The sequence below is a fragment of the Brienomyrus brachyistius genome, unplaced genomic scaffold (genome assembly GCF_023856365.1).
Source record: "Brienomyrus brachyistius isolate T26 unplaced genomic scaffold, BBRACH_0.4 scaffold330, whole genome shotgun sequence".
NCBI lineage: Eukaryota > Metazoa > Chordata > Actinopteri > Osteoglossiformes > Mormyridae > Brienomyrus > Brienomyrus brachyistius.
In genome coordinates, this window is record NW_026042605.1 from 132,727 (window position 1) to 146,427 (window position 13,701).

Consider the following 13,701-nt stretch of genomic DNA (forward strand, 5'->3'; position numbering starts at 1 on the left):
CTGGCATACAGCTCTCAGCTCACAGACGCCACCTGGCGAGTGAACGTGGCAGAACCCTGTCTGTGCTGGAGCCGGACTGCCCGTGGCATCAGCCTAGAACCTGCTCTGCTGATGCTTGCCGCTGGTTCCGGGGATCGGAATGAGCATCTCGTCAGGAAGCCTCAGCTCTGTCCGTTTGTCTTGGGAAGCGGGGTGGAGGCGGGGGCGGGGCGGGGGGCGTATGGCATGGCACCAATCCGCGTCGCCTCATTTGAGAGATTTTTGGTCGAACAGCTGCAGGTCCAGGCGCACCCACACCTCGCCTGTCGGCACCTCGTGCAGCAGCAGGCGCCTTGTCGCTGCTCCCTTGTTTTCCAGCTCCTTCTTGATGGTGGCCACAGGAACTTCAGTGCGGCCCAGGAAGTCTAACAATGATACAAGCAGCCATGATGAAAGCGGCCACCATCAAACGCTAGTAATAGAACACAGGCCATTGTGGCACAATGAAAGAAATTAAGCAATAGGGGGGGGAAAGAAATAAACGGTCAAACACAAAAGAAATTATCTAGTAGAAGGGTTGCAGTGAGACTGCAGAATATACCAGGGCATAAAGTAGAGAACGTAGTTCATCTGTATGTGTTCTTGGGCTGTAGGAGTAACCCGTACAAATACAAAGAGAATGTTCAAACTCACACACACAGAACCAGGGGGAGGATATGGAACCAGAACCCTGAAGCATGAAACCACAGTGATACCCCATGGAGAAACTTAAAATGACGTGTAATAAATAAATAAATTAAAAATAAATTAAAAGTTAAATTAAAAAAAAAAAAAACAAGACGAAACTTCAAATATGACACCCAAATTTTTCTAAGGGAAATTTAACATCAGCACATTTAACATCAGAACTGTTCCCAAGACGAATTTCAGGAAGTGTCAACGTGTAAAAAGAGGAGAAATAAACATCTGAAGAAAGGACTAACCATCGGGAGAGAACTGGTCCCTCTTGAAGATGGTGACACATAGAACATCCTGGTACAGGTCCTTAATGAAGAACTGACAGTTGAAGTTCCACTTGGGGTTGATTGTGTCATTTATTGTCCGGGAGGTGAAACACTGTGCCCCCATGGTCACCTCGCAATATGGATTACTCTTTCCTGGAGGGTGTAGGCCATCAAAAAAAACCATTAAACCCAACCATCAAGCCATACATGAGGTACAAGGCATTAGGGGGTTAGCGGCTGGAGTTTCGGGAGATAGGACTTGACCTTTGACCCTCACCATTGGGCTTGCAGGGCTTGAGCTCTGTGGCCTCCAAAATAGTGACCAGCAGGCGGCCAATGCCACTGGTTTTCAGGGAACGAGCTGGAAATGCATACAGCAAGTGATGCATGAGTCGAAAGACCAAGGAACAATAAATAAGATTCATAATAAAGAAGTTAAGATGCAAGGAACTCCCAAGGAATTGGCAGAAATAAGATACAGCAACTGGAAAAAAAACTGTAGTTAATGGGGCACTGCAGTCTATGATAGGGTTATCAAGGGTTCAGTAATGAAGGTCTGCATAAATAGACTGTACAGCAACCAAAAGGGAAAGTAGTAGGTTCTTAAACTGCAACGGATGTGTTCACTGGAAGGACAGGCTGTGTAAAAGAGGGAAACTCAAATTCAGGAAAAACCAGTGCTCAGCTACAAACTCAGACCAAGATTTTGTTTTTACAAACCAGTTGAGTAGCCTTTGACTGACTCTCTATGCTCAACTGGTTGGAAGAAACAAATTCTTGCTCATGGGGTTTGTAGGTTCTGGCTGTGAAACGTCCAACATGGACTAAAACATGGGGTCAGGGTTCTGAAACACTGAATAGGGTAATGAATATATACTGGTGACTTAGAGGATTTTATATTACAGATACATAAATATACACACACACACATACATATAACTAAATTAAATAGGAAAAGGACAAGCAATTTTGTAGACAGATGAATAAAACCATTACATAATCAAACTGGACTGAAGGGTTATGCTAAGACACTGAAAAGGATTAAATGCAAATAAAATAGTTCACCTTGGTAAGCTTTCTCTCGCTTCTTCTTCTCAGTCTCTATGAAATGTTCTGAAGCAGCTTTGATTTTCTGCGCCCAGGCAGTCCTGATTGATTAAATAAGAAGAAACACCTGATTTGTTACCAGAACAGGACACCGAGGGAGCCTCCTTGTGGACTGAAGCCACAGCTTCCTTGTTCAATTCTCCTTAGTCTCTTCTCTAACTCCCTTCCTTCCCCACTCATTGATGTTCTCTGTCCTGAGAGTATAAACACGGTCGATGTGGGAGATGTGGAAGATTGGCTCATCGCTAGACGGATCGGAGGGCATCTTCACCAGAACTTCATTTAGAAACACGGGCTGGTTGGATAGAAGACCAAAATCGGGTCATAGACTCGCATTAAATTGGAAGTACACACAGTAGAGAAAGCCCGTAAAAATGGGCTAAACATACAACTAAGGAAATGGCACCTCTTTCTAGAAAGTTCTACTCCGAATTGTATGGATATGAAAAGTTCATTTAAAACGCAATGTATGATTTTGTGCCGTAAATGTAACTGTCTGGTATTGCTAGCCCCCTCCATTACTCCCCAGCATGAAAAAGAGTCTCACGTTCTTGTACATCTTGAACTGCATGTTGCACTTGGGACTGAAGAGCTTATCCGTCCCTGATGAGGTGAACTGCTTCACTGCTTGGGTGAGCAGCAGGAAGTCATTGAAGAGGAAGGTGTATAACTCCTTGTTGCTCTTAGTTTTATAGACCTTGCCGCTGTGTAGCAGCTTTCGGGGACCCAGGCAGTTGGTCAAGGAGTTGAATATCAAGTTCTGTAGGGAAATGGAACAATTGGAAGTGTCCAGTAAACTGTAGGAAAGCTGCAAAAATCCAGACCCTAACTTGTAGTAGGATTAACTCTGTAGACGACTTTGTTAGAGGCTGTGCATGTAAACAAACATTTGTTAAGAACTTCAGGAGGGAATATTGTAGATTATATAAAACCCAGGCTATAGACAAGAGCTTCGTGATATAGTTGCATTAGATGTGCTCACCTCAGTGATGCCTTCACACTGGACATGGCTCTGAATCCACTCTAACCTGTCGGAGTTCTCCTTCTCCCGGACCCCCTCGTTGACCTGCAGACAGAGCTCCTCGGCCCTGTCCAGAGCCTCCCGCAAGTGTCCATGGTCCAAGTGATTCTCTGGAGTGTTCTCGAGAATCTGGGGAGCAGGAGATTTGGAAATAGGTCTGGGACCTGCCTAAGAATGAACTCTGTCTTTGGACAAGGACTGTGGAGTTCAGGGTAGAGTGAAGTTACTGGCGGTTTGATGTTAATCAGATCCATCCATCCATCCATCCATCCATCCATAAATAAACTGGTGCAGCACGTTTTGTAACAGTTGACATCCAACATTTCACAATACCCATACTCACTGTTAGGTTGAAGAAACAGTTGTTAATCATTTCTGTATGATCAGCAATGAGTGTAAATATATATGTATACGTTATTTCTTATCTTCTAGCCACATACTCTTAGCTATTGTACTCTAAGTAGGTGGTTAACAGCTGCCTACTTAGATAAGAATCTCACTTCCCTCTCTTGCGCCCCCCATTGACTATAAATAAAGAAGCCAAGGGGAACCACCCTTTGTAACACATTCTGCTGTAGTTTGCATTGCAGAGAGTGTGGGTACCCTTGCAAGTAAAACTGTAACCTGTGTGTGTCTCGTAAATGTGGAGTTGGGGTGGAAACGCCGGGCGCTTTCCCCAACATAGAATTTGGTCCTTCGAGCCGGATCCGAGGAACCCCGAAGACGTCTCCAGTACGCCGAGAGAAGCGACACCGAAGTCTGTCGACAGCCACTCGAAGTCGGGTGCAAGAAAGACCTGTGATGTGAATTCGTCATCAGGCCGGTGGTTAGAACTGCGCTCGACGTCTGGTGATGTCTGAAGGACCTCGGTGACGGATCAGAGAGCACACTATACAGGTGAGAGATACGGCACCTAAGTGAGTAGGTGGCCAAGACATGCATGTGGTTGAGGTTAGCCGAAATTAACCGGGAGAGAAAGTAGGCGTTGTTGGAAATATATATATTGATGTATGTGGATGTGTTTTTATAGGTTTTAGATTAACCTACACGATCCACCCTAAAAGCAACAACATACTGGTGACTGAAGGATCAAGGACGGGTTTCATCCCTGAAAACTAACACCGCTGCTCTAATAGGGAGCAGTAGAAGGCCGTGTTAGTGTCCTCCTGAGGTCTCATGCCAGATACTTGCTTTTAGGATTTTTTATTTTTTGTAGTGTATCCATTAAAAGGTAACAATGGGGAAGAATCAAAGTAAACAAATGGAACTAGAGGGAGATGAGAAGTTTATGGAAGGATATAAGCCAGGATCAGGACAAATAAGTAGATGGAGGAAAAAACATGGGTTTGAAGGAAAACTCCACACTCCAGATATATATAAAAGCTCACAGACTTTTGTATAAAAGCTAAACTTAAAACTGGAGATGTTACAGACTACCAATAAGAAAGAAGGTAAAGACAGAAAAAAAGAATATGTTTTTTCTGATGCATGGTTGGAACAAAGTAAGTTAAGAGATGTACGTAGAAAACAGAGTATGCAACAATTACATGGAAGGATAGAGATAGTGTTTATGAGACGAGCAGATTATGGCAGAATAGCGCAATGTAAACAAAAAGATGGAGAGGAACCTGAGGATTTTATGGATAGAATGAGAGTTGTATTTAGAGGAAACTCAGGGATCCCATTTGATGAAGAGGCAGTAGGAGTGTACCAACAACAGCTAAAACGAGCTTTTGTCGCAGGCCTAAAGCCCGAATTGCGAAAATATCTTGACAAACATTGGGTACATCAGAATACTGGTTCAGTCCAACAAGCACTAGAATATGCCCAACACGCGCAGAGAGCGCAGAAACAGGAAAAGACAGACACAATATTCAGCGCCTCAGATGTAGTAGCGTTAGTGCAAATGAATCCTCCGGGGAGGGGAGGATTCAGAGGAAGGTCAAGAGGCCGAGGAAGGGGGAGAGGTGTTTTCAGAAACAATTACAGGAATTCGTCTCAGCAAGATAACATTTGCTGGACATGCAGGAAACCTGGACACTTAGCTAGGAATTGTAGAGTAGGGAAACAACCATATAACCCAAACTCCATTGAAAACAATGATCAATGACCCCCCTCGGAGGCCCCTGTTACCGACACCATCCGAGGCAAAACAGAGGTGATTTTAAGAAAGGAAACGGAGGTCACTTTACAAGACCTTTTAGATAAGGAAATAGATTTACAAGCAGTGTGTCAGTTATTAGCAGAAAGGCAGTGGGAAACCTTGCCAAGTCGGAAGTTAGTCATAAACGGCAAAGTATATGAATGTCTGTGTGACACTGGAGCATGTAGGACTGTCCTAACCTCCAGTCCTCCCGGAGTCACATATTCTTCATCAGTCATAAATATAAAAACGGCAGGAGGTCAGACAGACAGACATCAGTTAACAAACCCAGTTGCAGTAAAAGATAAGGAAACTGGACTTGAATGTCAAGCACAGGTGTTAATAAGCCCTTCTTGTCCTGTTAACTTGTTAGGTCGAGACCTTATGGTACAAATGGGCATTAGCGTGGTTGCCACAGCCACTGGCATGAAAGCAATCGTAAATGAGGAAGCTTATGTTGTGCAAGGAACCACAACACCACAATATTACTGGTCTCTGGACCTAGGGGGAACTGCACAGACACGAGAATTATTGCGGAAAACTAGAGAAAAGCAGTCCCCTAGACAGGCCCAGTTCATGCCTGACGATGCCTTACACGTCACTATGTGGTACAAAGACACCCTTGGACCAGATTATGTCTATGACAAAACGTTTCATGCCCTCCAAGACACTTGTATAATATATGTATGTTAACCCCACCACTGGGTTTTCAGCAGCCTCAGTCATTTTATCTAACAAGCAACAAGCTGTATTTAGAGAGAGAACACCACACGTATCTCTTTCAAAACCACCCCAGATGCAGTGGAGAGATGTAGAGATGTTCTTACGAGATTCTATGCACAGTTACAATGACTACCAACCCGTATCTGGCTCCTGTTGGAGCTATGATGAGAAACACAATGTGTGGCGGTTTCCTTTGGGATGGAGAGTTCAAACCACTCCCACCACACACTTAAAGGACCCAACCTGACAAATTTTTTCAACCCTGGAGGAGGGATCATGTCCAGATCTAGATCGCCTTCCAGAAGGGTTGTGGTCGTCCTCCCCCACTGATGTAGGGCTGGTAAAGGGATTCCCACCTTACAAAGTAACTGTGAAATCAGAACACCGTCCGGCAATACCCATTAAAACCTGAAGCAGAGAAAGGTATAGCCCCTGTAGTGCAAGACATGTTAGCATCAGGAATATTGCGAGAGGCTCCTGAAGCCACTTGCAACACTCCTATCTTTCCAGTCCAGAAGGGACATACAGGGAAATGGCGCATGGTGCAGGATTTAAGACCTGTTAATAACATAGTGCAACATGCAGCACCAGACGTGCCTAACCCACACTTATTGCTCAACTCATTGACTCCTGATAAAAGCTACTTCTCAGTAGTGGATCTTAGTAATGCATTTTTCTCAGTACCATTGCACCCTGATTCTCAACATTTATTTGGATTTACCTATAAAGGGAAAAAATATACATATACTAGACTCCCTCAGGGATTTTCTGAAAGCCCACATGTATATACCATGGCCCTTAGATACTCTATGAGTACCTGTGAAATACCATCACATAGTCAGGTATTACTATACGTGGATGATATCTTAATAGCAGCAGATTCAGAACAACATTGCAAAGAAACTACCCTAACTGTGCTTCAGCATTTATACAATACTGGACATAAAGCTTCTAAACAGAAGTTGCAGTACTGCAAAAAGACAGTTGTCTATTTAGGGCATAACCTTTCACAAAAAGGTCGCTCGCTGCTAGAGATAAGGAAACAAGCTATACAGGAAGCACCTAAACCACAGACTAAACAACAGATGCAATTATTGTAGAGAATGGTTACCAGATTATGCTTTTCTAGTTCAACCTTTGCAAAATTTAATATACGGGAAGGAGATGACTCTAAAGGACAAAATACAATGGACTGAGGACGGAGAAAATGCTTTTACAAATTTAAAAAGAATGTTGCAAACCAATGTGACCCTTGCTCTACCAGATTATCAACAACCATTCACCCTATGTGTAGATGCTAATCAAGGTTATATGAAAGCAGTATTAACACAGCCATTCGGAGCAAAAGAGAGACCGTTAGCATTCTATTCAAAACGATTAGATGCAGTAGCAGCTGGCTTTCCACAGTGTTTACAGGCCTGTGCAGCTGCTGCAGAAGCAGTAAAGGTATCAGCAGAATTGGTACTTTGTCACCCCCTCATACTTAAAGTTCCTCATTCTGTGTCTCTAATCTTGTTGCAGACACCGCTTCCATTCTTAACACATACAAGACATCTTACCTTAGTGTCACTTTTGCTCTCACAACGTAACATTGAACTTCAGCGGTGTGGCCTATTGAACCCTAGTACGCTTCTCCCTACCGCAGAGGATGGGGAGCCACATTCTTGCAAAGCAACAATAGAAGAACAAACAAAACCAAGAGCAGATATTCTGCAAACTTTTATACCAGGATCAGAAGTTGTTTATGTAGATGGCTCAGCATCAAAAAATGATATGGAAAAAAATAAAGTTGGGTATGCTGTAGTTACATCTACTGAAGTGTTAGAAGCCAATGCACTCCCTTCTACTTGTTCAGCACAAGCGGCTGAACTTTATGCTGTGATCAGGGCATGTGAACTGTTCAAGAACAAGTCACTTACTATCTACACTGATAGTCAATATGTGTTTGCAGCTGTCCATCACCATGCAAGAGTCTGGAAAAATAGAGGTTTTAGAACATCACAGGGCACATCTCTTACTCATACGAATTTGCTACTTAGATTATTAGACGTTGTGCATTTACCGACTCACTTTGCACTGTGCAAATGCAAAGCACACCAGACTGATGACTCTGCAGAAACCGCAGGAAATAGTTTTGCAGATAAAACCGCCAAAGAAGCGGCACTGAAACAACCTACCTTATCAGTGGCAGACATTCTTTTTATAGATAGCGATGTGCTATGTGATGCACAGATTCATGCTCCTAAAATAGAAGTACAAAGTTGGATCAAAAGAGGAGCAATACAACGAGAGAAAGTTTACTATATGAATGACAAGCCCATCCTACCAAAAAATTTATACAAAACAGCTGCTTTGGTGAGCCATGGAAATACTCATGTCTCAACAGGAGGGATGGTACATATCATACAACAATATTTCTATGCTATAAATTTTTCTGATTATGCAAAACAATTTTGTAGGACATGCTTAATTTGTTGTAAACACAATGCACAAGGAAACATCAGACCAAAACGTGGCCAGTTCCCCAAGTTGTACATATGGATTTTATTGAATTATCTTGGTCACAAGGAAAGAAATACTGTCTAGTTATTATAGACACCTTTTCTAAGTGGGTAGAAATATACCCTGTAAAGCATTGTGATGCAATGACCGTTGCAAAATGTTTGGTAAGCCATTATTTCCCTACCTATGGCATACCTCATATTATAAGATCAGACAATGGGACTCATTTTGTAAATCAGACTATGTCCCTTTGCTCACAAGCATTAGGTTTTACGCTTAAGAATCATTGTGCGTATCACCCCCAGAGCGCAGGCTTAGTGGAAAGGACCAACGGCACTATTAAAACAAGGCTAAAAAAGACAATGGAAGAGACAAAAAGGCCGTGGCCAGAATGTTTGTCTCTAGTAAAATTATGGATGAGAATAACTCCCACTCCTGCAGGATTAACACCTTTTGAAATAGTGTATGGTAGACCATTTCCCCTAGCAACTGAAATGAATGACATAGAAAAAGCAGACCGAGAAAATACGCTGGCTGATTGGATGCGTAAACTACTAACATCACAACAAAAACATAGCCCCAGTAGTCTGCCGGTAAATTCTGTTTCTACTCAACAGGATAACTTGCAGCCGGGAGATTGGGTCCTGGTCAAGGTCCTGTTGCGGAAAGATTGGAGCACACCTCGGTGGGACGGTCCTTATCAAGTCCTCCTCACAACACCAACAGCAGTAAAGATCGCAGAACGACCTTCCTGGATACACAAAAGTCACTGTAAACCCATCAAGCCCTTATCAGAGGCCTCAGCAACAGAGTAGCAGTGGAAGTCCGCTACAAAGGCACAGTAACCAATAGGGTGCTGTTGTCTCAACCCGGTGAAGAAAACAACTGAGCTGCACTCTATTTAGGATGGCCCTGATAGGGTGGGGATGTGGTAAAGTGACTCTAGGGGTCATTCTTGTTGTAGGACTTGTATGGTTGTCCTGGCTCTCACCAGCTCCATTACAGCACCTACGGCGATGGACCCATGATGACTTCCATCTACGCCCGTTGCCCGCTGACCACTCACATCCATTTATGCAAAACTACTGGTACCGATATGTACATGATACTGTAACAGCGAAAAATGTGACAAATTGCTATGTTTGTTCAGTAATGCCCACTCATAGTGAAGGACCTACGGTGTATGGTAAAGCTATGAACATATCCCAAGCCAAGTGCGCTGCTTCTTTCGCAGGAATAGGATACCAGAGCCGTCTTTCCCTTATATTTTCGCTAGCAGGGGAAGATGTGAACATAACTATACCTGGGACTAATAGAATGACAGTGGTCCGAATTAAGTATCAGGAGGCTACAGGAAACTACCCAGATGACGTTGGGTTTCAAAATGGTACCTGTATACAGGATTTCTGGGTAGACTTCGCTGTTGCTAAAACTAATGTCTCACTTCCTTTTTCTGTCTTGATGGACCGAGACCCACTGACATATCAGCATGCCATTTGTTTTAAGCAAGATAATGGTACGCGATGGATAGGAGGAAACACCACGAACTGTAACCTAACATATGTAGACAGCATGTATGGATCTCCAATTTCGATGCTTCGCCCCAGTAATGGAACATATTGGGTGGACGGAGTAGCATGGTTGTGTGGACCTCGTGCATACTTTGTCTTACCACCGAACTGGTTTGGAGTGTGCGCTCTTATTTTTGTTTCAGATCACACCTTCCTGATAGCACAGGAAAGTAAAACTTTCTTCAGAAGCAGGAGAAGGCGTTCGATATCAATACAACCCCATGATAGTGTGTGGGGAACCGACGTGCCCGCTGAACATAAATTGTGGGGAACAGGCAGTAAAGTTATGCTGGCCCTGTTCCCTGGGCTAGGAATTGGAAAACTCATGCTACGCGTAGAAACTCTAAATTATAGACTAGGTCTATTTATGAATGATTCGATACTGATTAACCAAAAACAAAATGAACAATTAGACATAACCAGACAGATGGTAATCCAGAATCGTATGGCATTAGACCTACTGACAGCCGCACAAGGAGGAGTATGTGTCCTCCTGAACCAAACGTGCTGCACTTACATTCCTGACAATGTGCACTCACCCAATATGACATCTGCCTTAGACCGCCTCCGAAACTTACAAAAAGTGATGACCATGGACAGTCGACCGCAGTCCTCCTCATCCTGGTTAGACTGGTTTATTACAGGAACATGGTGGTCAATACTGATGAAAACATGCCTACCTCTTCTTTTGTTTTTCATTTTATTTTTCTGTTGTTCTGTTATACCATGTTTGAAAATGTTTATTAATCAAGCTCTTAATGCTGCTTTTCGGACACGCAGTACAATGTTTCTCTCCCTTACCCAAACTATAGAGACAGAGCCTGTTTCCAGCGATGGCGATGAAGAAGACATATAATTCATAATGACGGCCGAGCCGAAAGCACCCGTGCAGGGCTCGGACCTGAAGAAACGGAATTAAATGTTTTCCAGGATAATGACAATGTGGTCTAAATGAAGGTTGTACCTAAAGTGCTTTTGCAACTTCTACAATGTTGATGCTTCTGATCATACTGTCATGATAAACAGGAGGGACTGTTAGGTTGAAGAAACAGTTGTTAATCAATTCTGTATGATCAGCAATGAGTGTAAATATATATGTATACGTTATTTCTTATCTTCTAGCCACATACTCTTAGCTATTGTACTCTAAGTAGGTGGTTAACAGCTGCCTACTTAGATAAGAATCTCACTTCCCTCTCTTGCGCCCCCCATTGACTATAAATAAAGAAGCCAAGGGGAACCACCCTTTGTAACACATTCTGCTGTAGTTTGCATTGCAGAGAGTGTGGGTACCCTTGCAAGTAAAACTGTAACCTGTGTGTGTCTCGTAAATGTGGAGTTGGGGTGGAAACGCCGGGCGCTTTCCCCAACACTCACTCTTCTGCCTGAAGTTTTTGCATTTCATTGGTATTTAACTCCAGCAAAACAGCACATTCTTTCTTGTATTTGCTGACCATGATGATGGTCACAACCATTATCATTTGGTCCCCAAAGGAATTGACACGAACTGCATCTTTGGCAGGGCAAAGTCATACGTAGCAGCAACCCAAATTGAGCTAAATCCAAGGCAAATTGGATGAGGCTAATTCGTCATGCCTCCCACATCGCACACTGAAGGAGGGACCACGGGTGACAATGTGCAGGACTTACGTTCTTTATGATGAGTGGATAGCGGGTGATTCTCTGCATAGGCTTCAGCAGGAAGCTGGACAGTGGCATACCTTTACACCGGTGATCTGTAGCGATTTTCTGAGAGAGAGACACACACACACTTAGGAGTCAGAAACCCTAGCCTACGTCCTTATCTAAAGCACCACTCTAAATTTCAGTCTAGGTGCTTTAGAAGAGTTGAGTCCAGAGGTCTCATAGAACATAGTATTGGCCCGCAAGATATCTTTGTAATTCATTTCAGAAGAAAATAAAGAACAGTTCAACATCCATTTAACCCGCTACCGCTTTTTCACTGAGGACATTTGGACGGCTGCAATTCTCCCGCTTACCGATCGCTCTGGAACAGCCTTTAACAATGAACTATCTACCCCTCCCATTTGTTCCAGGGCTGCTGCCCACCATTCCTCACCTTGAGGAAGTCCTTGAACTCGGGTTCCTTGTCAGTCTTTTGTTGCAGCAGGGCTGCACCGTTAAGCTGGCAGCTGCAGAAGCGGATGTAGGCCTGCATGTGCGAGAGCTCCGAGGCCAGGATGTCCCCAATCATCTGCACCGGCATCTTCTCGCCACCCGTTTTCTTCCTCACCCTCAGTGCCCTGCCATTCACAAACACAATCACCAAAACCGCAAAGGCCGCCAAGTCCAGTACCAAGCAATTTCTTCGTAAAAGTTCAGGTGAGTTTCAAAAACAGAATGCTGGCCAGTGCCATTCTCAACAAACATTCCAGTTTCCATGATCTTTAAGTGCAAAAACTGTGCAGCCTGTTTTGTTATTATCCATCGACTGCATAGATAATTCCTTTTCCTGGCACTTCTCTATTTCTGGGACTTCACTCTGCCTATGACATTTGCTGTTGTGGGACACGATACTCGCAGTTCGTATTCCTAGAGCAAGGTGGCAGCATCGGATCACGTTTCATTCCCAAGAATTTCAGCTACCAAGAAGAAACAAGCTTGTGGAAAGACACACTTGTGAAGTTTGGTGTTGGACATAATCAGGTCCTTCCAGTTGACGAAGATCATGGCCATTTCAACATCTGTCAGGCGTCCCGACTCAGACATGGGCTTGTAAAACACCTGGAGAAAAAAAAATGAGAGACGGGCAAAGTTGGAAAGGGTTAGTAAAGGTTAAGAGGGATAACAAAATGTTAGGGAAAATAAGTTAAACATGTTCTGGCACAAAAACCTACACTCAAAGCCCTATACATGAGATCCATGACAAGAATATAAAAACTCAAAACTGCAAATGCTTAAAGCAGACTGAAGTGCAAAGACCTCACGGGGGCCCCACTGCAGATCATACCTCCAGGACCAGCTGAAGGTCAGCCATGTATCGCTCCTCCGTCTCAATGAGCTCGTGGATGTAACCCTGTCGCTTCCTCTCCTGCGGACTCATGGTGTCCAGGCTGGTCAGGTCAGCACACCCTGCAGGGTCGGGGATGACGGGGGTGGGGGTGGGAGTGGGGGGGGGGGCAGCCGCGGTCAGCAGCTGTCTTGCGTGGCCCCAAACATGTGGCTAAACCACTGGCTTGAGAAGCCGCTACCCGGAGCTGTCGCTAAGTCACTGCGCGAGAACAACCCTCCCGTCCGTCTTACCTTTTGCTGAAAATTCAGATGCGCGCAGACGCTGAAACTCCATTGGGTAACTTTCAATACGCCTTTTTGCATGAGCCTCATCCCCAAGCCTTAAAAACCGCAGCCAGGTTTCCTCTCTCGAACCCATTTTGCCTGGGACTGTAACCATCCTAGTGCTTAGCTTCTTGAATAACCTGGTCCTGGATATATATATATATTAGACGCTAATAACCAAACCTCACACCATCCTTGTGTAAGACAATGACTTGCCAAAAAAAAGCAGGTGCTTTTTAAGCAAATCCTTTATTTTCACGATAAATGTACATATGTATAATTTGAGGCACATTTTCAAAGTAACACAGCTTGGGAACTTTAACACAGACAAACTGACTTGACTACTGCCAATGC

The 13,701-nt window shown here is 43.9% G+C and overlaps 1 protein-coding gene across 1 annotated transcript; it reads right to left on the minus strand.

The window, feature by feature from the left end:
- Nucleotides 1-214: 214 nt before the first annotated feature.
- LOC125728574 (intersectin-2-like) lies at nt 215-13,357 on the minus strand. Its single transcript, XM_049005463.1, has 12 exons — nt 13,315-13,357; nt 13,022-13,143; nt 12,689-12,795; nt 12,131-12,314; nt 11,701-11,799; nt 3,073-3,240; nt 2,638-2,850; nt 2,267-2,385; nt 2,049-2,131; nt 1,261-1,344; nt 963-1,136; nt 215-404 (listed from the first exon to the last, which is right to left on the minus strand). The coding sequence occupies exons 1-12, from the start codon at nt 13,355-13,357 to the stop codon at nt 247-249; spliced, it is 1,554 nt and encodes a 517-aa protein (XP_048861420.1). The 3' UTR covers nt 215-246.
- Between the last annotated feature and the right edge of the window lie 344 nt (nt 13,358-13,701).

Coding starts and splice junctions, on each gene's coding strand:
- LOC125728574 (XM_049005463.1), bottom strand. CDS start 13,357: ATGGAGTTTCAGCGTCTGCGCGCATCTGAATTTTCAGCAAAAG. Junction 2,851..3,072: donor AGTGTGAAGGCATCACTGAG/GTGAGCACATCT, acceptor ATTTCCCTACAG/AACTTGATATTCAACTCCTT. Junction 2,386..2,637: donor AGTTCAAGATGTACAAGAAC/GTGAGACTCTTT, acceptor CTATCCAACCAG/CCCGTGTTTCTAAATGAAGT.